Source organism: Lepisosteus platostomus, chromosome 11, assembly GCF_059453375.1.
Source record: "Lepisosteus platostomus isolate fLepPlt1 chromosome 11, fLepPlt1.hap1, whole genome shotgun sequence".
NCBI classification, from domain to species: Eukaryota; Metazoa; Chordata; class Actinopteri; order Semionotiformes; family Lepisosteidae; genus Lepisosteus; species Lepisosteus platostomus.
The window spans coordinates 8,827,619-8,852,831 of NC_142621.1; the positions used below are offsets into that span (position 1 = coordinate 8,827,619).

Genomic DNA, 25,213 nt, shown 5'->3' on the forward strand with positions numbered 1-25,213 from the left:
TGTCTCTTGGCTACTACATAAAAGTTTACTTTGGCTTATACCCGCAATAAAAGTACAGTACACTGCATGCCAGTTTAATATGTCCCATGTAATCGGATGTGCACAAGGGTTATCCAATCTGACTTTTGAATGGGCTAGCTGTGTGTTTAATAAGAGAAATAGGTGGAAGGATGTTCTTGTTTTCCTTAATAGGCACACAACCTTTAATAGTGGCATGGCAATTAATGAGAACATGCAGTACCATTGTACAGTAAGTGCAGCATTTAAATGTAGATGCTGAGGAATTTACTCACTGCAAGTAGCTATAGAGACTAGATGATGTGGAAGTGAAGGAAACTAAGGGGAGACTATGGCAAAAATTAGTCAAGACAGAAAACATGTTATTTTACTGCACATTCTCCAACACTCTGGACCGCTGGTCATTCAAAGCATTTCAATTTGAACCAGCTTTGTTCTGTACAACATTCTGTGGCTCTGAAATGTCTTTAAAGAACTCTGCAAAGATCAACTGTTAGGACCACATTTTTTTAAATTTATTTTGCATATATCACTGTTCTGCCACTAACTCAAAATACCGGATTCACTTGTTTTTCCACATATGAAATGTCTTAAGGTCTGTGTCCTCATCTCTTTTAAAACCAAACAGAAAATCATATTAGAAGAACAACAGGAATTTATAAAGCCATAGTGCTGAAGCACTACAATAGCATGAAAACTTCAAAGGCAGCTATTGTAAAAACAGGATCTGACTGGCTTGAATTCGCAAATGGATACGCAACATACTTTTAATGCTGTTTTTAAGAAAGCCCTTCTAGGATTATCAAACAATACTATAGGTACATTTTCATGTACCTATTTCTTTCTCAGAGTCATCAGTTCAACAGCAATATTTATAGTATATTATACTGATAAAAATACTCTATTTGAGAAATAGCTTGTAAATCTGAAATCCATGGTGAAGCTTTGCATACTCAAATTCTGTTTTAACACAGTTTGTAGGGATAATAGAAATACTTGATGCTGCACACATTTTAGTAGGGTAAGAGAAAAACTACAAGAATATGCAGAATGCTTGTATAAGTGTTCACCACACATTATGCAGTATAAAGTCACAATTTACTTCTTTTCTGTGCAAGTGTGGAAAAGGTTTTTAAATGGTTAAGTTATTACTCTACATTTCTGATGGATCTTAAACTGCATTCAGAATTGCACTTTGTGAAGTGGACATCATATTCCACATTCATTTTCCCCCCAGAAAAGCAAAAATGAGAAGCATAGCCATAGTGGAGAATGCTATTTATATCAAACACCGCAGTAACAAGAAAAAAAAATTAAAAACAAGTATAACATACAGGCTAGACAGACAAGAAGGTTTTAAACAAAAAGTACCACAGCAGGACCACAACATACTTTTTGAACACTAACATTTAGTACATTATGAAATGGCAAACTGCATATTTGAATGAATTAATAAATATATTAAAAATCATTATAATTAATGATGTAATGCCATGAACACTGCCAGAAAACCATCTTGCAAAAGAGCAAATGATGGAATATTAGGTATGAGGCCTTCTTTGAAACACTTGAATACTGACAGACAGCACTTTTCTGGGGTTCCGTGAATCTTATTAAAGTGCTTAGTGGCTATGAAACAGTGAACCGTGAACCCTGGTGAAATTCAAAATATTAAAAGGCTTGTAACTATCTCTTTGGTATTTCAACTATAATGTAACAGAATACAGTATGAAACAATGGAAAACAACAAAACGTTCAGTACTTAAAATGGTGCACTTTAAGTTTACCGTGTTTTCTACCTAGTTTTAATTGGTTGTGATAGGTAAAAGAACCTATTTAGGATTTTACAAACCACAGTACCATTGTGTGCAGCAAATCTGTGTACTTATTCAATAATTTCAAGGCCAATGATATAGCTGTTGTTCATACCTGTCCATTTGATATTACCTGTCCATTCTCAACATCACAATTTGTAAATGTTAAATCATGCATACTTTCGAAGTAAAATAAAGTAGCTAGGATCTAAGCGTTCAGAAAATGCTACTATTTGCTCCTCAGTGCAAATTCCAAAAAATGTATGACTATCTTTCCAGAATACTATTTGAAGCACATTTACAGGACACTAAATCTTCTTGAAACAGTCTTTAGACCGTGCAAAAGCATGAGGAAACAAAGATCCCACCGAAATCACAAAAGCACCACCTAAAACTCAATTAACCACAAAACAGAACCAGTGCTGGAAGACTGGGGCGCTTCTGGGAAATCACCCACAGACAGTGACTTCTCACAGGTCATGGAGGACTTCCAGGATGGTGGCGATTGACCAGGCCTGAGATTCACAGCTGAATGGACAGTACTGCCCATTCTCATTGGTCAGCTCTGGCAGACCCTTCCATGTAGACCTGAAAGAGAGAAAAAGTTTCCCCACGCAGGAAAATATGAACATATTACTTTAGAGAACACTTTTCTCCCTGTTCTTGTTATAAACTGTGTTATAGGACGTATGGCCCAGGCTTTTTTGTTTTGGAGATATATAAACTTCATAAAGTAAGGGCAAGTCATAAAGGCAACAGCCTGAGTCTTACCCCATGTTCAGCTCTTTGGGCCCATAACATAATTGCCAGTGATCACAAATTCAAACAGTCTTGTTGCACTGTGTCTTATGGAGCAACCAAAAGGTTTTGCACAAGGATGGGTCATGAACCATTAGTTATTAGAATGCAAGAGTTTCAAAATCGGTGACTATGTAGAGATGTAATGTAGACCAATAAAAGATATGTGATCACTTTTTAAAATGCACAAAACACATTTTGTGATTACACAAAAACATAATGCGAACAATCAGAAGGGGGCATTTGCACCGATTTCTACACAAACTACACAAAAGGTTTTGAGGTTAAAATAAAAAATAGCTTTGGGGACATTAAAAGCACAGTTGTTAAAATTAAAACACAAAAGGACAAAAATTAAAATAACATGGATCCTGCACATTCAGATTTTTATTTCATGTATTACCAAGCAATGTATTTATTGCCTGCCTGGAGAGAAAATGCATTCAGTTCTCTATTAAAAAACACAAAAAAAATCACAAGGCCTACTTTTCCAGTTTATAACTGTTTTTTAGAAAGGTAACATGTCAGATTATGTTTAAAATTGTCATTTGTATATATTTACATATTTTCGAACAAATGTGGTAATTACCAAGTCCCTTTAGATTAATCAATTACATGTTTAGCCTGAACCATATCCCTAACCCTAGGGTTATCTGCTTGTTTCACCTGGCTTTTTATTCATTCATAAAGTGTAATTTTGCAACTCCTAAATTAAAGTACAGTATGGCCAAAAATGTTATCTTCTAGGTAAATTTAAAATTAAAGCAAGAGCAGTGATAACCATTTCCATTAAAAAAGCCTAAATTACATAGGATTTGATAAAACTAAATAAAAGTGAAGTGCACTGACCTTATGTAACCAAAGTATCTTCAGTATAATCTAGATATAGTTCAGGATCATAAGGGAGCAACATTTTCTGTTCTAAGTTCTGTTAAGAAATTGGTAGGCAGTTCCCAGTTTGGAGTCACTGTGAAATTAATTTAAAAAAACCTACCTCTCCAAGTGAACGTAATGACGAGAAAGAACATTCTTCACAAGGTAGACTGTCTGATCATACATTTCCTGGCTCATTTTCTTTGAAAAGTAAATCTTGGCACGTAGAAAGTAGCCAACAGGCCAAAGCCATTCCTAAATGAAGAGGTATAGCACATTTACAGTGTTTACTCAATACATACAAAGGGGTGCACTAATCGGGTCTGAGATTAAAGTAAATAAATAAATGTAGTTTCTCCAAAAGTGAAAGATTACTTACAGGTCCTTGGTGGTAGTTAAAACCTTTAGAGATGTTGTAGTTGTTATTATCCAAGGCATTGTCATAAACACCACAGTACACCATGTCACTAGGAATATCAAACAGTCAGAAACAGTTAGAAACAGCTAAACTGTGTTTGGTGTTCAAGATCATAAGCAGATGTGTGGGGAAGGTTACATGGATTGACTGTTTTAAACATGACAGTGAAGTATTTTGTCAAGCTTACAGCAGCTCTCTCTTTCAAAGGACAGCATGTGTTGCGGGTAAGAGAATTGGTGCTTTAACACAATCAGTGATACTGTATGAAAAAGCTTATTGCAGAGCAAAAAGCGATTGCAAAAACACTATAGAAGCAGCAGTTATTGAAGGCATTTTCCCATTTAGTTGCATCATGGTGAAGTTCATGGGTTGGCACAGACCAGAGGAAAAAGGGATAATTACTCAGGATCTAAGGTCTTCATTCCCAGAGGTCCCAGGAGCTTCTTCTCAGCTATAGCCAGGGCCTCCCATGCCCTCTCTACAGTAAACAGCTCAGGAGCCTATCAAAACAAAGAAACAACAGAACTGGGCTGCGTGCTTGCTGGAGACATCCTACTGCATGCTTCAGGGAGTCAGAAGGTGTACAAAATAAGAAAACCCTTGCATGCAAACAAGATAATCTTCACAGCATCCGATTGATTAACAGTTTTCATTTGAAAATCTTCACAGTGTGTGTTACTAATGTTATTTCCTAGAAATGTTTTTAAACATCTATTGAAAGAAACTTCCAAATTGCAGAGTTTCTTTTTGTAAAGACTCTGGCCCTAATAACACAATTCCACTTAGCCAATAGGTATTTTAATGCTTAGAACACACAACATCATGTACATCAAAACATACTCTAGACAGAAGTCCTGCAGCAATTGAAAACCACACTAATGTACATACAGTAGCTCAAACTAAGTGTTTAATTCAGTCTGAGGACAGCTTACCACCACCATGGCTATAGTGAAGTTGGGTCTGAGCTGGTAGTCACACCAGGGACTGGAGGCCCCATAACTATCCTTATAAATCCCTCTTTTGTGAACCAGGTCGGGATGCTTCTCATTAGGATCAGAGGGGTCCTTAGACACGTAGAACAGCTTCTCAAAATTCTCCTGGATGTTTCTGTTCCACTCGTCGTAGGACACCGTGACTTGCTTTCCTGTCCAAAGAACCCTTCAACTATTAGATGACTTAAAGACCCCTAGAAAGCATGCTGGATACTGACCTACACTACAGACCAGTTATTCCCAATCTTGGTCGTGAAGGACCACACACCTGCCGTTTTCATTCCATGCTTAATTACGTAATCATAACCTTAATTAAACTGACATATTGCTTGATTGGAATATCTGCCATTTTTTTGCACTCAGTATTATGGGATTTTATTTTACTTCTGAAATGCAATAGCTAAACGTACCCAAACAGCTCAAATTAACCCTATTTTTAACGTATACATTAAGGGTTCAACTGTGTTATAGAGCTTGGCTAGAACAAAAACGAGCAGGTGTGTCCTCCAGGACCAGGATTGGGAGCTGTTATAGACATGGTCAAAAGGGACCAAGCCACGTCATGTAATGTGACTTTTGACCTCCAGCACACGGAACCAATCTATTATACTCAGCAACAACACAGTGATGATCTGCATATGCAGACAGATTGAACGACAGAGAAAGAAAACACAACAATTGTTTGCTTGTCTGCTGAACAAGCCATGTTTATGACTGATCAGCAATGTCAGTGTCGTATTCAACAACACAGTTTGGTCCTTTAAAGAGGAACAACTGTCTCATCACTGAAATGACAGCCACACACTTAAGCTATAGTTAATTTAAATTGCCCTCCACTTTTGGAAAATGACCAAAGCAGATGAATTCATTTGGCTATTTTAAGAAGCAAAGACAAATATTTTATGAGCAGATATACAGCACATGAAATTATTTCCATTCTGTTTTTAAAGGGAGTCCTTAGCTTTACTGTGTGCATGGCTTCATTCTGTTTGAATGACTGTATGGCGGTGGCTTACCATCTCTCTGAACCACGACTGCAGCATAAGGGAACAACTTCTTCCGGTGCAGCTCTGCCAGCCAGCGCACCGAGGACTTACTGAGGCCTACGATCTCCACTGCTGACCCATCTCTGAAACAACACTGGGCTTGTTACACCTCATTATACATGCAGCCTTCCCAGAAACACACCACAGTCAGAGCACATTTCAATTCAGCAAGACAAATTAAAACCAGTTAATTTCAGTTAAATTCGACTGAACATACACCCTCAGGCCTTGCAAAAGAAGCCACATTTATATCGAAGCTAGGCAGGATCTCAGAGAGCTGGATTCAATGTATTTGTTAGTTTTGCCTTGCCTTGGAGTAGCAGGAATACCCTTGTTCTGAGCACTTTCACTTTCTCCCATCTTGTCCATCCATGTGCCACAGTTGTATCGATTTCCACCAGACACAAAACCAGTGTGAGGGTCAACTCTTGCTGAGACGCTGAAACCTAAGAATAGAAAAAAAAATCTGAAAAACGATAGTAGCCACAGATCAATTACATCACTAAAATTCACGCCTGGTCCTGGAGGCCTGCTGTGTCTCCTGGTTTTCATTCCTCCCTGGACTGTTAATGACTTGAATTGAATCAACTGATCCCTTAATGGGTTGATGAGCGCATAGTTAACAGGTACTCACTGAGCATTATTATCCAAAAATCTGGTGGACAATGACTCTTTAGGACCAGAAGGGAATATGCATTAATCATTAGATGCACTAAGAATATTGTATATTTAAATAAACAATGGAGCAGCAAGGTAGTGTACGGATTAGAATTGCTACCTACCAGCTCGGGACCTTCAATTCTGGACTTGGGCAACTTCTGTGTACAGTCTTCACGTTAAGCAACATGTCTGTAAGTCCTTTTGAATTCTTTTAATGGCTAAATATTTATTAGCACTAAATTATGAGCCATACATACTGTACCTTTCATTTTCTGATGTTCAGCTTTGGATGATTTAAAACTGGGAAACTAAGTGTGTCAACATGAAAACTGCAAAAATGCTTGCAGAAAAAAAGTCACATTACATTACAAGACAGAGTTCCAGTCCAGCACCAATTATGTAATTAGGCTCACACTGTAGGAAATTCTACATTCTAGAGATGCATTCACGAATTCTCCAATATAATAGGGTCTCAACATTTGCAAGGGTTTAGTGCAGAGATACGTCATGTACAACTAACTTCTCTTACGAAGTTACGTAACATATAATGCATGGCTAAAAGCCATAGGTCAACCTCTTTTACATAAGAATTAAAGCAATTATGCATGGGCTTTAGGTTAATTAATGAAACATTGATCCAACTGAAACTAACTACAGTGATCACAAACTTATAGTAATCGGCTAAACTAAACAACATGAATCCCTCCTTTAGGTCCAGTGGATGCCTGCACTTTCTCTCGGTTATTCCTGCTCCGTGATGAGCACTCCCCATTGTGATGAAATGGGCAATAAAACTGTAAAGTCATCTTTATTTTGTTACTCTCCATGCTGCTTACACAGAACTGAGAGTGGTCATTACAGTACAAAAACAAGATTACACTGAGATGTGGATGCTGGCTAGTGGGTACTCAGGTATGGGGCAGGGAGAAGCTCTCTCACTAGCTAGATTCATCTCAGTCAGTTGTTCCACTCTTCTTCCACCCAAGACCGTGCTGGCCAGACCAAAACGTGTGAATAAGAAAATTCGCAAAATGTTAAATTTGCAGATATTGGGACCCTACTGTACATGGAATGTGGAAAACGTTTACATAAATATATCCACATCCACAGAGGGGGCAAGCTTGTTATCAATTGATCTTAAAGATTAGTACGTCTTTAAGAAATTTTTTTCTATACATCACCAAACACCGAACAGAGTTCAGTTCTCATCTGCAATGGGCACCTTCATCCCTCATGTTTCGGTCCAGCTGGGGGCCAGCGTTCCTCTCTCTGAATTCTATTCCCTGCATATGTCGCTGCATTGCCTCTTGAATTACATCGTACAAAGGCTGGTCCTAGGAGACAACACCACATAGTTCATATATGCCGTCTGCTAAAGATGGTGAAGACTATGACATCTTAGGACAGAAACAAAAACAACTTTCTCCTTGTTACTATCTGGGAAATGCATTTACATTAACTACACTATACAAAACTAACTGAAACTATGAAAATGATGAAAACATAACAGAACATTTAAACTACATCAAAGTTATGGTAGGTTTCTGAGCTACAGTCATGTGAAAAAGAAAGTACACCCTCTTTCAATTCAATGGTTTTACACATCAGGGCATAAATAACAACCATCTGGTCCTCACCAACTTCTATAATTAGACTAGCCTCAGATAACAGATTTCACTATGTCATTATTTATTCAACAAAAAGTAAGCCAAAATGCAGAAACTATGTGGAAAAAATTAAGTACACCCTTACTGCTTCCATAGGAATTAAGAAGGGAATCAGCAGCCAGGTTCTGCTGATCAAATGCAAGTGATTAGTTGATCATCAGGAAGTGTGACCACCTCTATAAAAGCAGAACTTTTGGCAGTTTGGTGGTCTGGAGCATTCAGATGTGTGTTAACACCATACCAAGGAGAAAAGACATCAGCAGTGAACTCAGAGAAGCAATTGTTGCGGCTCATCAATCTGGGTTAATCTGGGAAATGGATTATAAGGCCATTTCCAAACAATTTGAAATTCATCATTCTACAGTGAGAAGGATTTTTTACAAATGGAGGACATTCAAGACAGTTGCCAATCTTCCCAGGAGTGGATGTCCCACCAAATTCACCACCACCCCAAGGTCAGACCATATAATGCTCAGAGAAATCACAAAGAACCCAGGAGCTACATCTAGGGATCTATGTGCCTTAGTTAACATGATAAATTTTAAAGTTCACGACAGTACGATCAGAAATAGACTGAAAAAGTCCAACTTTCATGGAAGGGTAGCCAGGACCCTTCTCTCCAAAAAGAATGTGGCAGAACGGCTTAGGTTTGCAAAGTTGCATCTGAACACACCACAAGATTTCTGAAACAAAGTGGAGATGTTTGGTGAAAACCAAACACAGCGTATCAACACAACACCTCATGCCAACCGTTAAACACGGTGGTGGAGGGGTGATGATTTGGACTTGTTTTGCAGCCACAGGATCTGGGCACCTTGCAGTCATTGAATCGACCATGAACTCATCTTTATACCAAAGTATTCTAGAGACAAATGTGAGTCCATCTTTCCGACAGCTATGGCATGCAACAGGACAATGATCCCAAGCACACCATCAAATCTACAACTGAATGGCTGAAACAGAAAAGAATCAAGGTGTTGGAATGGCCAAGTCAAAGTCCAGACCTCAACCCCATTGAAATGCTGTGGCGGGACCTTAAGAGAGCTGTGCACAAATGAATGCCCTCAAACATCAATGAACTGAAGCAATGTTGTAAAGAAGAGAGGGCCAGAATTCCTCCAAAACGATGTGAGAGAGTGATAAATTCATACAGAAAATGATTACTTCAAGTTTTTACTGCTAAAGGTGGTTCTACAAGCTATTGAATCATAGGGTGTACTTAGTTTTTCGCACAAGGCTTCTGCATTTTGGCTTTTTTTTGTTAAATAATGACAGTTATGTGTTGTTTGTCACTTGAAGTTAGATTTACCTCATTTTAGGACCCGGTAAGGACCAGATGATTTTTGTTATGTCCTGATATATAAAACCATAGAATAGAGGGTGCACATTCTTTTTCACATGACCGCATGCAAGTGAAGCAAAACAAAATAACAGATTTTGAGAAGGCACGGTTACCAGCTCCCTGAACCAGACAACAGACTAAAAGAGCACCAAATATTTGTTTAACTTTAGAAAACAAGCTTTTATTACAATATCACAGCAACACCTGAATTGAAACCACAACAGATATCAGGTTTTAAAGGCGTATTATGCTGCTATACATCCTACTTTTTGTGCTGTAATACAACAATAGTATTACTTTACAAGACCAGTCCATTTGTGGGAGGTAAACAAAATATCCACCAGGAGCTGCTCTATGGTGACTTATTGTTTTTCAAGAATGAAAACCTCGCATGTATAATTTATTTTCTTCAAAAAACAAGAATAGCTTGAACAAAAAAGTTACTTTTACACTATCCAAGTATATTGTGTTCTGATGACAGGAAAGGTACACTACTTGTGAAAATCGGGTTTTAATACTGTACCCAATTTGAAGAATGTTGTATTTTCTCATTGTAATATTGTAATAAATACTGACCTGCTGAAACATACTGTAAATATTAACTTTGAATTATGGGAACAGATGTGGAATTAGCTCTAACCATTTCATAAAATGAGGAGCAAAACAGCCTAAACAGATGTGTTTTAATTTTGTGACATAACTTTTAAATAATGTCACTTCTCCTTGTCTTCTGAAAAGGTCAGACCTAGGCAGGATGCATTTCCATAATTCAAAGCCTGTTCTTAATAAAGACCACACAATCCTCACAATTTGTGTTCCTTACAATATAAATGCCAAGATTTGTCAATGTAAAACCTCTAAAGTAACCAATGGTGGTTTTGTAAAACTGTGAATAAACGGAGAGAAAAACAGTCATCCCAGACAAAAACAGCTGATTGACTGACCTTTTCTAATGGCAACTACTTTTCAATTCAAATATCTGAATCACACTTGAAGTGTCATTATTCAAAACATATACCATATATTGTAGGCAAATATAATTCATCAGCCACCCAGAACTTGCCCCTGTGTTTTATGTGATCTCAGGATTTCAAAGAACATCAACATTCTCACCACTTTTCCAGCTGGCTGTGGCTCAGAGTCGTCAGTGGGGTACATCCTGGAGACTGGGCATTTTAGGATTTCAGTTCCATTGGGAACAATGTTACAGTAGTCTTGGATGCACTGAAGCCACCACCAAACAGCATCGCGACAATTGTACCTGGAATAGGTACCCTGGCCAAGCAGGTTAGGAATCAGACCATGTCTCAGAGTACCAGCAAAAGCAAGAATAATATTCCTGAGAAGAAAAAGAATAGTTGGTTCATTACTTAACAGTAAAAATAGCTTACAATACCCATTTGTGTTTGTTTTTTAGGTGCTCAAAGCTCAATTAATCTATATATTTTTAGACGGTTCAGAGATATAATTTTTGAGCTGCCTAATGACTTTTTAAAATGCCATAAAATCTGTGAAACACCCTAGAAAGGGTGACTTTGCATAAACAACGTGACAACCCATAAGAAATGCATAGAATTACATTACTTGAAATACATATTTATAATTTCTCCAGCAGATCATTTCCATCTTTATTTTAAGTTAGTCCCCAATTGCTGCCTAACAGGCTTTAGTGATAAATTGTTACATCCTGTGTAAAATGGGATTTTACAGACTGCACAAAAATGTGTCAAATTAGTCAATCGCTCCAGCCTTCTACTGCAAAGCAATATCATGTATCAAACTGCTTCAGGTGGACGTTGGTAAGGTGTGTGCCTGTAACCTCTACGCTGTATTCTATGAGGAGATTCTCATGCAACTGAAAAGCACATGAAATCTGAGCAGGAAACTGTGCATAGCAAACAAGAACATGTACAGTATTGTCTCCAAATAAATATTTACCTGAAACCAATGAGACAACTGCATTCTCTTACATCATGACTACACTAGAGGTTATAGTCTGCATAAGGTGTGAAAATGACTCAGCAGACAAAACTTTGTTTCTTCTTTCAGCTTTCCAATGTTGTGCTTTTCAACATCTTTAGGTGTTCCATTACGACATCACTAACTCGATTTAGTTCACCAAATCGGGTTTTACATTGGCTACTACTGTATTCAACAAGACAAAGATGGAAAACCAGATTCAAAAAGTTGGCCTTATAGTTTTAGTATATGCCGTAGGCAGGCTTTTATCACGCAGATGAATTTCTGTAAAGTTTTAGAGAATGTTCAGTCCTTAAACTTTTCATACTATTTAGGTATTGTATTTACATTTATCAGAAATGTGTTTTTATCTAGGGTTTCTCTGAATGCAGAGGAACATCTGGATTCAGAAAAGAAAATGTCATCCAGTTAACTGTGTGTTTATGAGATTTTTCATGGGAGAAAAACATTAACTACGAGCGATACACAAATCAAAAACACATTAAAGACCTACAACTTCTGCACTAGTCAAGATGAATTTACGTTAAAAAAAATTCTAACATTTAAGAATAAGAATTTTAAAATCTGTCTTGGCGCATTAAAGGTAAGAAATATTAGTCTGATGAACTGACCGGGCCTCAAGGTATCGCCCAGTTACTAGCATCAGTCCTCGTAGGGCAATGAACGTGTCTCGTCCCCAGCACCGGAAAATCCCAGAAGAGAAGTGTGGCAGACCTTATGGTACAGAAGAGAAAGTGAAACATTAATATAAATCTTCAATCGAAAATGTATCCATTAAATCACACTCTAAAATGAAAATGGAATAGAAGTATTTAAATGTTTTTTTATGAGGAAATAGTTTAGAGGGGGGTGTCTCTCACCAGCAGCTAAGGAGACGCAGCACTGCTCTTTCTCCTTGGTGATGTCATTTACACGGTATGGCACCCCCTGCAGAACAGGGGACAGTGGAGGCAGGGCAGGGAAACGGCCTACGCCACACATCTGAACGGAGCCCAGAGCCAGGAGCTTCACAAATGTGGACCCATTCTGAATGAAACTGAAAACCAGACCCAGCAAGTGTAAAAAAACACTTAAATTGGGAAAGAAAGGCTTTGCAATTAGGGCTGCTGTAAAGCAGACAAACATTTCAAACTTAGAATTGAAAAATTCATTCTCATGTTCAATGCTTGTGGACTGGGTTTTACACTGCAGTAATTTAAAAACAAACAAATCCATAATAAATTAAGAAAGGGATATTATGCCTTCAGGGAATTGCCCACATGGTAGTCTATATTCTTGTTTAACAATGTAATTAGGCATAATGTGCTTTTAGTTTGGATTTGTGACATTCTCAGATTAAAAGCCATTGACTTGGAAAGAATAGTTGTCCCTTTTTAGGTTTTAATTTTCCTTTCAAAAAGCATATTATACTGATCACTCAAACCTTGACATCTGTTTCCATGTGACATCCAAAAGGCTGGTATAGACCCCAACAAGAATGGCGTCAAAATAGCATGGGATGAGATAACGAGGAAGGTGTTTTAGGTATGCAAACATGGCTTGAAACCACTTTCCAACCTGTTGAGAGAAAATCTTGCAGCCTTACATTCCATTAACTGCTAAATCATTTCAATAAAACATGCAGAAAATGAAAGGCACGCTAAAAACTTCATTATATAAAAATTATATGATCCACAATAAACACAAAAACTGTTACAATGCCAATCTGCGCAGCATGTTAACTCATTATTAAATCCTTTAACGATGCAAGTTCCTACAGTCTGCCACTTGCAAGCCCTCATTTATTTAATAGATTCTTAAGCAGGAGAGCGAAACGCACACCGTAAATGACTCTTCTGTAAATCAAAGGGATTTGTGAGAAAGAATGCTGCACAGAATGCTGCCAGGTGACACTACTTTGGGGAAAAAAAAAGTTCAGATTTTCAGAACAAAATGCTTTGGTAGATCTTTGCCTCTTGAAAGCTGCAAATAAAAAAAACCTTTAAAAGGGAAAACGGCTAGAAAACATTCCAAAGAAAGTTTCACTGTGTATTCATATAATGCTTCATTTTCAGAACAATTATCCCAAAGATGAATGACAAATGAAATACAATATCTAGCAGTAACTTGCCAGCAGCCATATCACTCTACAACTCACAACTCATTGAAGCTAAGCAGGTGTGAGCCTGCTCAGTACCTGGATGGGAGACCTCCATGGGAAAAACTAAGCTTGCTGCTGGGAGTGGTGTTAGTGGGGACAGCAGGGGGTGCTCAGCCTGCAGTCTATATGGGTTCTAATGCCCACGTATAGTGATGGGGACACTATACTGTAAAATAGCTGATGTGTGGGCAGCTGTGTACTGGCGCACAATTGCTGCCGTTGCCTCATCCAGGTGGGGCTGCAGATTGGTGGTGATGGAGGGGATCCCCATTTCCTGTAAAGTGCTTTGAGCGGAGTATCCAGAAAAGCGCTATATAAGTGTAATTATTAATTGTAACTACATGTATGTATTGTACACATACGCAGGGAACGGCGACAAATATTACCTTGCCCAGGGTGCCACCTCTGCTCACTAGACGGTTGCTCACATAGTCAATCATCCAGTCTCCTGTTCTCAGGTTGTCACAGAATGGATGGCCCAAATCATTCTTAGGCCGGATTTCCGCCATTACTGACATCAGACCTGGGTACCGCAGAGATGTATGAAAGAACACAAACGAGGGCCGACGCTACTCACAATGCAAGAAATAATTAAAATGTGCGAAGTTAAATGTGTTTTTAGAAACCTGGCCATTGTACAGTAGGTACTCATTATAGACTCCATTTATGTACCTTGAAGGCCAGCATACTTCAGCGACGTCCATGATGGGATATTATAGCAACCTCCTCCATCTTCCTGCTCTTCAGCATCACAGCGAAAAAGCAGCACATTCAAGTCAGCTAGGGTCAGCTTTGATGCGATACTGTTGCATAAACAGGAAAACAATTGAAGTAGCAGAGCTGCTGCATTCTGCACAGGTCACTGTAAACTGAACTGATACTAATGTATAGAAAATGCATGCAACTGCAAGATGGACTTGTCGACATTGACATGGTATGATTTTGGTTCACAGCATATTAGAGAATACTGAAGATGGGGGGTGTGGGAACGTACAAAACGAAAAACAGAACGGAAACTTACGACGCAAATGGCGTTTTGAGTATGGCCTCTGCTTTGTCATCAGGGAGACTGCCAGATTTGAAATGAGGGCTGAACTGAATAAGGTGGTTCCTGAGTAAACTAACCACTTCTTGGGCTTTTGGGTCCAAGCTCACTCTGTGAAAAGAGAAGTGGGAAAATGGAATTTCGACTGCCCAAGTGTAAATCATTGACAGTTTCAGCAGAGATTACTCCTGACCAATACATAACATGCAGTTGTTATAACTGCAACACAGCTGTCAGAAACCATGAAATTCAGACTCTTGCTCAAACGTCCAGGAGTAAGCAGACAGGTATTTTAAAAATTCATCACACGATATAGGAAATATAATAAGTTCTTCAAAACTATATCCAGTATGGGAGTCATTAAAGGCACAACACATGGTTGAACACACTAGCCCTTCTGTCACCTGATAAACACACCCATGTCTGTTGTCTACTGAGGGAATATCTGTCCAGTCATTCAGGCTGTCTTTGTTACTTTTAATCCTGGTTTTGGTGACACACCCTGTAAAATCATGACATTTGCAAGTCGCGATGGTGCTTTTTATATGCTTCTATTGCAACATTCTTATCTCAACAAAAACTTGTAGAACATTTCTGCCACTTTTCTCTGATAAATCAAGGACACATAAGAAAAATCTTAACATGAAATTCAGTAAAATATACCTGTAACAGGTACTTTTATAGAGTATATTGTCAGAGGTAAAGCATAAATATGCTTATATGCTAATATTTATGCTTTACCTCTGACAACATACAGTATGTGGGCTCCTATGTGTTTTAAGCTAACAAGAAATAAAGCAAAGCAATTTCCTGTTGTGCTGTGGTCGACGTCCGTCTTGTGATATTTTACCTGAACACAATCGCACTTCCAGGCGACAAGTGTTCAAACACAATTTCCTGCACAAACTCGTGGCGACCTTTGGATGTCACTTCGGCCTGTTTCACAATCTTGCTGTCTTTCAGCTTCAAGAAAACAAAAATATTGCATCTCATGACGGGTACTGTACAGTAGACTCACAAAATATTTTTACACGAATCTGCTTGGCGCCGAAAAAAATCCAAATACTGCAAATGAAAAATCAAATAATGCGGGATGTTTCTCCAGTGTTTTCTTTATCGTGCGCCATCGCACTCAATATGGCTCGTAAACTGGAAACACGGACTGTGGTAAGGAAAAAGGCAAGTCAACACAACTTATGTTGTATTACTGTTTTCATAATACTTTAAACTACATATATACACATAATAAAAACTTACAATTTCATTTACTTGTTTAAGTGAAGGGAATAGGAGGGTTGAAGAGGGGTGTTCTGATATTATGTGATTTGGGGTATACGCGCCACATCAGGAACCAAACTACCATGTAAAATGCATGTCTACTGTATTTTACATTTCAATCAATCCATCCATCTTCTAACCACTTCTTCCAATTCAGGGTCGCAAGGGAGCCGAAGTCTATCCCAACAAGCAATGGGCACATGGCAGGGGACAGATGGGCGCAAACATGTACACAGTCACACCGGGGCCACTTTTCCCAGAATCCAACCTACGAGTACCTCTTTGGACTGTGGGAAGAAACTGGAGCACTCTGAGGAAACCCATGCAAACAAGGAGAGATCATACGAACTCATGGCAAATAGGACCCCAGGTCTGAAATTGAACCCAGGGCCCCAGCAGCGCAGGGCAGCAATGCCAACCACTGTGCCACCATTCCACCCATGATGGTTAATAACTGGGACACTACTTTAAACAAGACTTCTGGCACTCCAGAACACAAGAGAAAAAAAAACCCACAGGTTTAAAAAGTATCTTAATTCTCTTTGCTATTTGTTTAAACATCATGCCAGATTTTTTTTTCAGGTAGCAAGACTTGTATTGGACATTATATCCATTCTGTTCAACTGTAATTATACAATTCCCAGTCTGCTAATGTTACCTGAATATGCTCTGTAATTTCCACAGTGTAGTCAGGCATGCCATTAATACTCTTCTCATCTTTCTCATATGAGCCAGCATTTCTTTCAATGGTCCGGGCCTCAAGCACAACTTCTTCTATTTTACCTAGAGGACACAATTAAAGTTACTTTACTTTCAGATATACAGAACGACGGCCGATACCTCAACCAGGGAAGGTTGATTTTTATCATAGACCTGTCCTACAGGAAGGTGCGTACAGTACAGTATGTGGGAAAAAAAATCAAAAAGATAACACTGAACACAACAATGTCAAGAAGGAGGGGAGGTTACAAGCTGATGATATCTGTCCAGGAATGATTTAAGAAGAGGGTATTAGGGTTATTCATATAAAAAAAAAGATCAGACCTGCACAGGACGTGACTGGCTAGGATTACTTTCTGTACCAGAAATAAGACACAGAAATAAAAAAGGCCAGACCCGATTCCTTCTAAAGTGTTTTATGCAATGAAAGCATTTACCTGGGATGCACATGGGAGGCACATCATTCCTGTAGAAGGAAGTCTTGGGGTTCCTGAAGGCTGTACGTGACACAGCCACTACTGACTGGTGTGTACTGGGGCAGTGTCTGGTCACTGATACAATGTCTTCATCCACCTGATCGACATAGACCTGAGGGCAACACACAACTTGCCAGCACTGGGAAATTTCACATTTGTGCAGCACAACCTTCTATTTCTACCTTAACAGAAAAAGACGCTGCAGCTCAAAGCCGATTGCAAGGTCTTCCAACATTCTCATAATAATTAAAACCTTATGCCTCAAAACTAAAGGACAATCTTTCCACAAATTCAGAAAAGATAGACAATTTAAATTTATGACTTACATGCTTCATTTCAGTTGTAATTTGTTAAAAAAAACATTTTATAACTATAAAGCATAGATTCTGGCATTTTATATATATATATGCTTTACTACATATATTAGATATTATCTGTCAGATGACAAGGTTTGAATGCTTAGAAAAGAACCTTCTAATACTGAAAAGGGAACTGGGGAATGTGAGGATTGCTGTATCCTCAATATCAACCCATTTTAATTTACACCTCTTTTAGATCAGTTAAGGAAATATTACTTGTCAAGTCCTGGACAGACATCAAGGCCCACCCACCTGAATGAAGCCCTTACTGGCCAGCTCTTGATGCAGCTTGTTGAGGGCCAGTTTCCCTGCGATAATACCACTCTGACGGTTAACCTCCCCTCGGGATAAAGGCTTTGCTTTAGGATTCCATTTGCAATACAGCCTCTCCTCTTTAACAACGGAGATCTGATCAGAAGAGAGGGTGAAGTGGAAATTACATACATGAACTGTGAATTTAATTTTGTAAAAACTTTATAAAAAAAAAATTAAAACAGTGGGTAAGCAAAGGTTGCTCAGGGACAAAACACTAAAAAAAATATGACAAACAAGTTTATACTCAAAAGGTGGTAACCAATCCCAAGTGGTTTAATTTAATTAAAATCGCTGAATTCTGAATTGTACTTGATACTGGGAGTAGAACATTAAAACTACAAAACCTTTCCTGTCAGGACAGAGTAATGAGGGATGCCCAACTGTCCTCATTATGGGAACCAGGGATTTAACCTTCAAGTGTTAGGGAGATCAGATCCGGAAGAAACAGATCCAATTAATATTCATTTACAGCACGGCGTACAGAACCATAAGTACTAACACTATAATTTTGCTAGGTTTTATTATGAACCTAATTTCAAGACATTATGAAAGTTTCAATGTCATTTTAACACTCTGAAATGGTATTTGTCGATTGTGGTTATAAAGAAGGTGTGAATACGTGATCACAGACCTGATGGGGAACCATCTCGTCGTAACCTCTAGTGCTGCCAGTAGCGCAGCTAGCCATGGACACTATTGCTGAACTAGGGAGAGAATCATACGCAGAGCGCAGCTGGAACAAGAAATTTAAACACACTCATGTCAGGGTCACCTTCTGTCATATCTATCTATATATGTCCCCTTATCCAAAACAGGAGAGCTGTCATTGTGTGAACCTAAAAGTAAAATACTGAACTACTTACATTCTAACACTCCAATATTATAAGTTTTCAAATTGCTAAACCCGACTTTCATTCATTTGGCTGAAAAAGTTCAAGGTAAATGTATGCAAAGATTAGTTTTAATAAATGTTGATTCAGAGCAGTACAATAGGTGAAGTCTTTCTAAAGTTCTTTATGTTCTAATTTGAATTTGAAAATTTTCAGATCATGGAACTGCAAGATGGTAAAACTGGATAAGATTAAGTGGATAAGATGGTGAAACTGGATAAGTAGAGTCGCTCGATAACTATCTGGTGACATTTACATTGGTTATTTAAATAACTTAATGTTACACTGACCACATTTATTTCTGCAGGTTTGCCCTCATCATACAGGAAGGTGTACATACCCTTGGATGGAGTTATAACATTAATGGGTAAAATAAATGTCCCACCTGAATAGGACACTCGTTGTCATGGGTAACATCCATGAACAATGCATGAGCAATGCCGGGTACTAAAGGTCTCAGGCTGGGCTGGGCAAAGGAGCCAACAGGTTCTCCTCCAAAGCGGTACACTAGTCTTCCTTCCTCATGGCTATCATAGGCACTCATCGCCTCTGGAAGGAACAGTGAAAAATTGTTACTGAACTCACTAAGAGCAAAATCGCTTTGCTCTTAGTACTCACAAGCAAAATCACTTAGCAGAAATAATGTAAAACATTAAAATTAAGTTAATTATGGTAACTATATACGATTACACTATTACCATGCAACTGACAAGAATTGCCTTGAGTAACACAGTAACACAGTTTTCTTTTTCATTCAATGTAGCACAGACAATTAATTCTTTATTCAGACAGCCTACCTCTTATAAGGGAACTTATGCCAAGCCTAGTGACAAAGACATTGTCCAGCTCCTCGCTTCCTGTGAACAGCTCAGCCACCACATATAAATCAGGCCGCAGTGCTCGGGCTGTGTCCAGCATGTACTGCAGGCAGCAAAGCGAACCAAACAGGCCAGACAATGAAGGGAGCGAAGCAAAAGTAGGCAAGTAGCAGGATGAGTATGTCAAGAGAAAATAAAGCCACATCAGGAAGAAACAAGGCAGGGAAAACAGAAAGGCATTTTAAGATAAAAGTGAAGTTGGTAGTAAGATCAAGCCAGAAGTATGTAGTCAGCAAGGAGTAAGGAAGAAAGACAAATAGAGAGGATTTTAGTATCATGCCCCCCTTCTTGTTGCAAAGCAGTCATTCATCGGTACCTCTGATCAGACTGGTAATCCCCAGGCGATTGACAAAAACATTGTCAATCAGCTCACTGCCTGTAAAGAGCTCTGCTATCACATACAGATTGGGCCTGACTGACCTGGCCACTGCCAGCATCTCCTACAGAGTACAACAATTAATGGCATCAGAAAGGCTGTCCTATACTGTACACCACACTTACAAATACTCCGGATTTTACAGAATAAAAAAAATCCCTGACAAAGAAGCTGCCTTTTAATTTCTGCCTTTCTGGACACTGTATAAACATAGTATGCTAAGGGTAAAGAACACCGTAATTCTCTTGAGATGTGAAAGAACTGGTTTTAAGATTGTTCCTTTGAGGTTTATTATGCATTAACTTATAAATCAATGAAATGACCTGCACCTACTATATATTTTTAGTGTATACTCCAGTAACTGTTAAAAAGGTCACAAACTGCCACATTTGAAAACTAAGACTTCTGAACGTAATTGAGCACATTTGCACATGGTTGATAACAACAGATGAAACAAGGAACTGTACAGAAACAGTACACTACCTCAGCCACGTGTAGCGGAGTGGAGTGGCAGTTGTCAAGACGCACACCACTGAAGTGCTTTGCTGTGATTTCCGTATACTTTCTCATGTGAGCCCAAAGATAGGGACAATCCTCCGGATTATTGCCGTAACGCAGTTTGACACTGTCTCCCCAGCAAATTAACTCCCTCCTCAGGTAAACATTCGACCCTGAAAAACAGTACATTCCTCATCAAACAGGAGCATAAAAACTTCAGTACTGGGACACCTGCAATGGAGCCAAAGGAACATACAGAGCCATCCAACAGTGCCACCTGCTGGTAACCAAGTATATGACATACTGTACATTCAATGTAACCAGGAATGCTCTACAAAAAAAGCATTTTACAAAACAACAGTATTCTTGTGGTAAATAAATTAAGTGTTGCTATTCAATACCTTCTTTTTTAACATAAAACTAATTAATTAGTTTTCATTAATACTAGACTTACTAAGAAACGTGGTAGTCTGTACCAGGTAACCTTTGTCATCTTAAAATCATTAAACTTTAAAAATTAAAAGGGTTTACTGGTGTCCTGTGTATGAAGGACTATTAATATAGTTTAACTACAGTAAACCCAGTGTCATTAAGCACACAATTACACAACAAACAGGATTGGTTTGGTTAAATACTGTATATAGGAAACTGTTGATTGGTGGCAGGTCAGAGGGAGATCACCTGGCTCAGCAAAGTTTCTGAGGGGATCATCTCCCATCACCCAACCATTGTGAGCGAGGAAATGACATGCTTTGTCAGGCTGGTGCATGAGGGCCTCCTCTGCCTTCAGAGTCATCTCGCCAAAAACAAAAGTAAAATATCTGAAAAAGGAAGTCAGCTTTCAGTATTTCTTGTCTTATCTCTTTAGAAGACTAGGGTGTTCAAATTAGAATCAACACCTCCGAGGAGGAGCCGTTGTAAATCTTTGAGGAACTAATTAAACTATGTTTGACGCATGTTAGAAACTAAAACAATTGCAACAAAATTAGTTTGAAAATCCCCATTCTGTATTGTAAAAAGAACAACAAATGGGAGAATAATGTGCTTTACACAAGCCTATTCTACAGTACACGCTCCTATTAAAATTTGTAACATGAGTTACTAAACGAAAAAGCTCACTCAAAATTCCTATGAGAACATCTAAGATGTGTTTTTCTCAGTCCCCTTTAAGTCAAACAATTAAATGAGAAAAGTATTTGAAACAAATAAATTTGTATGGAAACTACTAACATTCAAATGTTATGCAGTCTCACCAACTGCAGGAACTACAGTACTTGCATTGACTTTGGAAGGTTAGGAATACATGGCCAGGATCATAAAATGAATCAAGTAGTCCTATTGAGGCTACAACTCTCATGGCTACAAGCATCATCATATTCTGAATGTGAACAGAGGCGCCCTCTAATGGAAACTATTTCAGATACTTCAACAGGCTGCCCCTTCCTATATTAGCCAAAAAAAAAAATGTTTTTAGCTTGGCTGCTTCTTTATAAATCAGAATTTTCATACTGAACTAATTTCACTTTGATAGTTAATATCTCCAGTTTCTCTACATGAACAATAAATTAAAATCAAGCATGAGATACATACTTTGTTACCAAGGGATTTTTCCTGGTGATGGGGCCTAATTTGGGCCCATGGTCTGCAAGACGCTCATAAACAACATTTCCCACAATGCAATTGGCTGCCTGAAAAAGGAGCGATCAAAGAGAAACCTCAAAGAAAGCTTAGTAAATTGTGGGTAATTCAACTACAAAAAAACACAAGACAGGACACAAACAAACCTGTTCATGATGATAGTGAATTTCCCTGTAGTGCTCCCCATTCAATTCCTCAAGTCTCTTACGGAACCAGTTACAGCAGTCATCAATAGCTGATGGTCCATTGCTGAGATAGAGGAATATTCAGAATAAGACGTAGACGAAATCCTTTCAGTGAAATTGTCAGAGATCGTTTCACGTAGCTCCCTTTAAAAGGCAATTATTACCCTTGAGTCTTGGCCTTATCACAATTTAATTCATTTTGGGTGTTTCGTTTTGGCTGGTTATCGGATATTTCTTTTTGTTATCTCCATAGTGATAATCTATATATCCATATCTCCATAATATTTTAAATAGTGTGGATGCGAATGTTATTCACCATCCATCCATTTTCTAACCGCTTAATCTGCTTCAGGGTTGTGGGGGTTGCCGAGGCCTATCTCAACAAGCAAAAGCAGGGTAGGAGCATCCAGAGAAAACCAATGCAAACACAGGGAGAACACACAAACTCCATACGGACAGCACTCCAGGTCTGGAACTGGAGCCAGGGCCCCAGCTCTGCGAGGCAGCAATGCTAAACAAAGCGTTATTGTGACACACCACATAACGTAAAACCGAAAAGGGTGCTGTCAGTATATCTTTTTTTTAAAGCGGACAAAAATAAGTTTAATCATGGAAACTAATCAATCATTAACCAGCTAAAATTCCAGTTAAATAGGCTTAGTGACGGCCTCAACTGTAAATTGTTCCATTGGTATGGAGGAAGCATAACACTCAGTGACTGAGATGTCACAACTTGGCAGGTTTTTACTATTTTTAACTGGGAAGCAATTGGTCATAGGTAAGTTTACAAGCACAGCACGCGCCAAATAAAATCCCACTGAAAACTCCAAGCACTTCGCATAGGTAATTCAGCTCCCAACATCTGAACTTTACCCATGTGGAATGAATGTTTCCAGAGCAATGTTCATATCCACAGTGTTTCCGAACCGTCTATACTGTGGATCCTGGATAATCCTGAGATGCTGTTTAGTATCAGTCTTGTGTTTACCCGCCTGACCGCCTGAATAAAAGCAAATATAAAAAAAATCAGCCTAGAAAAAAAAAGAAATTGATCCTTAATTTGTTAATAACTGAAAATGTAACATCAATATTAAATGGCTTATGAAGATGCACTTTAATGTTAAATGGGAACTGCAATAAGCAGTAGAAGGGTGGAGATCTGGGTTATCTTTTACTTCCTACAAGGTGATCAAGCTGAGAAATCAAAGCATCTGTGCTCTTAAAGCTTTTAACCCATTCACTTACAGTACATCTTCTAATGCTTTGCTAACAAAATTCCTTGAAAAATTACAATCATTTTACAGTGGATGACAAAAGTTAGCAGAGCTTTATAGTATCACCATAGTAATTTAACATCACTACCACTCACCACTAATGAGAAGATCTCGAAATTGCTCCACAGCTCTTTCCACATCAACTTGAAAAAATTCCCACACTTTAACCTTTGGGAAGACATCCTCCCAGAGTATTCTGCGAATAGCCTGTACAGAAAAGAATCTTACATTGTACAAAAACATGTAAATGGGCTACCTGGGGGCAATCAGCAGCCTTATTGCCCTTGGATGAGGTTTCATGAATGTGGAAATAATAACTTACATTTAAATGTTGATCATTTTCAATCAGAGCAGGCAGACCCCTGTCTTTGTACTTCCCATCTGCTATATCACAAGTGAAGTGCCATATTGCCCTGTCCAACACCCAGGCAGGCTTAAGGTGAGGAGAGTTGACAAGGTTATAGCCACACTCTGGGTGTTCCCGAATCCATTTACTGTTGGCAGCTGCATATAAAAGAAAGGGATCAAGAGCAAAAACACATATCAAAACTCCACTCCCACAAACAGTGACTACAATGACCTTATCAATGAAGTTGGTATTTCACTTGTACTGCAATCAAAAGTTAAATATGATGTGATTTTCGCAGGGATGTCAAATTACTAAATTATAACTTTTAGGCTACTGCATGCTAATGTGCATTGTGTTGTAGTGAAATAATCCATACACTGTATATCACTTTACTAAAGTATTCTGCAGCTAAATGCAACAGGCACATCTTATGATGCACATTTTCTAGCAGTTGTGTGGCTGTTCAATGCTGTATTTTCATTTAAAAAAAGTACTCTTTCATTTAAAGACAGAAACAGTATAACTCTAGTTGTGGGGAAAACAGGACTGCAATTGAAATTTATGTTGTAGTAGATTACGTACTGTAGTAGATAAAAGCTGATAACCTGATAAACGACTGCACATTAATAAAACACAAGCTGTGTGGAATGACACTGTACCTACAGTGGTTACATTTAGTTTCCTCAACTAAGACTCAGAGCAGAACCTGGAATTTAAACTGAGTAACATCTTGTATTTCACTGAGTGCATGACCTTTAAAACACTGGACTCAAGCTCAAGCCAAGAGGAGTTCCATTGCTCCTCTTGTGCAAATCATGTTGGTGCAAAAGACATATTCCCTATATTCACTTCACCATAGAGTCTAGCACCGTAGCTAGTAAATGAAAATCTCTTGCGGCAATAAATGGTGATCTTCACCTATTGAAAATCCATACAAACAGCACAAAATTGTGCAAATTGCGTCAATGGTGTGTCAGTCCACAAAACCTAGTATGACATCAATTTTTAGCCAAAGTAGAGAGTTTAAGGTGCAGCAGGGAATTGTAGCACAAAACCAACCACTAGAAGAAAGAACCTGCAATTATAGATTTGACAGGGTTTGAATTCTTAGCTGAAATCTTTCAGTGAATGTTCGAATTTGTGCATACATAGCATAAAAAAGTTTATTTTTTGCAGAATATTTT

At 38.4% G+C, this 25,213-nt stretch overlaps 1 protein-coding gene across 5 annotated transcripts in view; it reads right to left on the bottom strand.

Annotated features, from left to right (window-relative positions):
• Positions 1-1,279: 1,279 nt before the first annotated feature.
• The window catches only part of agla (amylo-alpha-1,6-glucosidase and 4-alpha-glucanotransferase a), a 30,319-nt gene continuing 6,385 nt past the window's right edge, over positions 1,280-25,213 (bottom strand). For 4 of the 5 annotated variants that reach the window (XM_088598300.1, XM_088598301.1, XM_088598303.1 and 1 more), the window contains exons 6-34: positions 24,003-24,184; positions 23,776-23,887; positions 23,280-23,406; positions 22,368-22,470; positions 22,174-22,271; positions 21,265-21,404; positions 20,569-20,756; positions 19,629-19,752; positions 19,217-19,380; positions 18,573-18,674; positions 17,879-18,034; positions 17,229-17,379; positions 16,730-16,854; positions 15,644-15,756; positions 14,770-14,904; positions 14,421-14,551; positions 14,135-14,271; positions 13,032-13,165; positions 12,469-12,644; positions 12,220-12,322; positions 10,742-10,967; positions 7,842-7,953; positions 6,270-6,405; positions 5,930-6,042; positions 4,854-5,065; positions 4,324-4,421; positions 3,883-3,970; positions 3,625-3,758; positions 1,280-2,420 (exon numbers count right to left, since the gene is read on the bottom strand). In XM_088598300.1, coding sequence (XP_088454426.1) covers positions 2,303-2,420; positions 3,625-3,758; positions 3,883-3,970; positions 4,324-4,421; positions 4,854-5,065; positions 5,930-6,042; positions 6,270-6,405; positions 7,842-7,953; positions 10,742-10,967; positions 12,220-12,322; positions 12,469-12,644; positions 13,032-13,165; positions 14,135-14,271; positions 14,421-14,551; positions 14,770-14,904; positions 15,644-15,756; positions 16,730-16,854; positions 17,229-17,379; positions 17,879-18,034; positions 18,573-18,674; positions 19,217-19,380; positions 19,629-19,752; positions 20,569-20,756; positions 21,265-21,404; positions 22,174-22,271; positions 22,368-22,470; positions 23,280-23,406; positions 23,776-23,887; positions 24,003-24,184 — 3,938 coding nt within the window. In that variant the 3' untranslated portion in view covers positions 1,280-2,302. Of the gene's footprint in view, positions 2,421-3,624; positions 3,759-3,882; positions 3,971-4,323; positions 4,422-4,853; positions 5,066-5,929; positions 6,043-6,269; positions 6,406-7,841; positions 7,954-10,741; positions 10,968-12,219; positions 12,323-12,468; positions 12,645-13,031; positions 13,166-14,134; positions 14,272-14,420; positions 14,552-14,769; positions 14,905-15,643; positions 15,757-16,729; positions 16,855-17,228; positions 17,380-17,878; positions 18,035-18,572; positions 18,675-19,216; positions 19,381-19,628; positions 19,753-20,025; positions 20,150-20,568; positions 20,757-21,264; positions 21,405-22,173; positions 22,272-22,367; positions 22,471-23,279; positions 23,407-23,775; positions 23,888-24,002; positions 24,185-25,213 lie in introns of all 5 variants that reach the window. The other variant, XM_088598304.1, reaches the window with a different exon arrangement.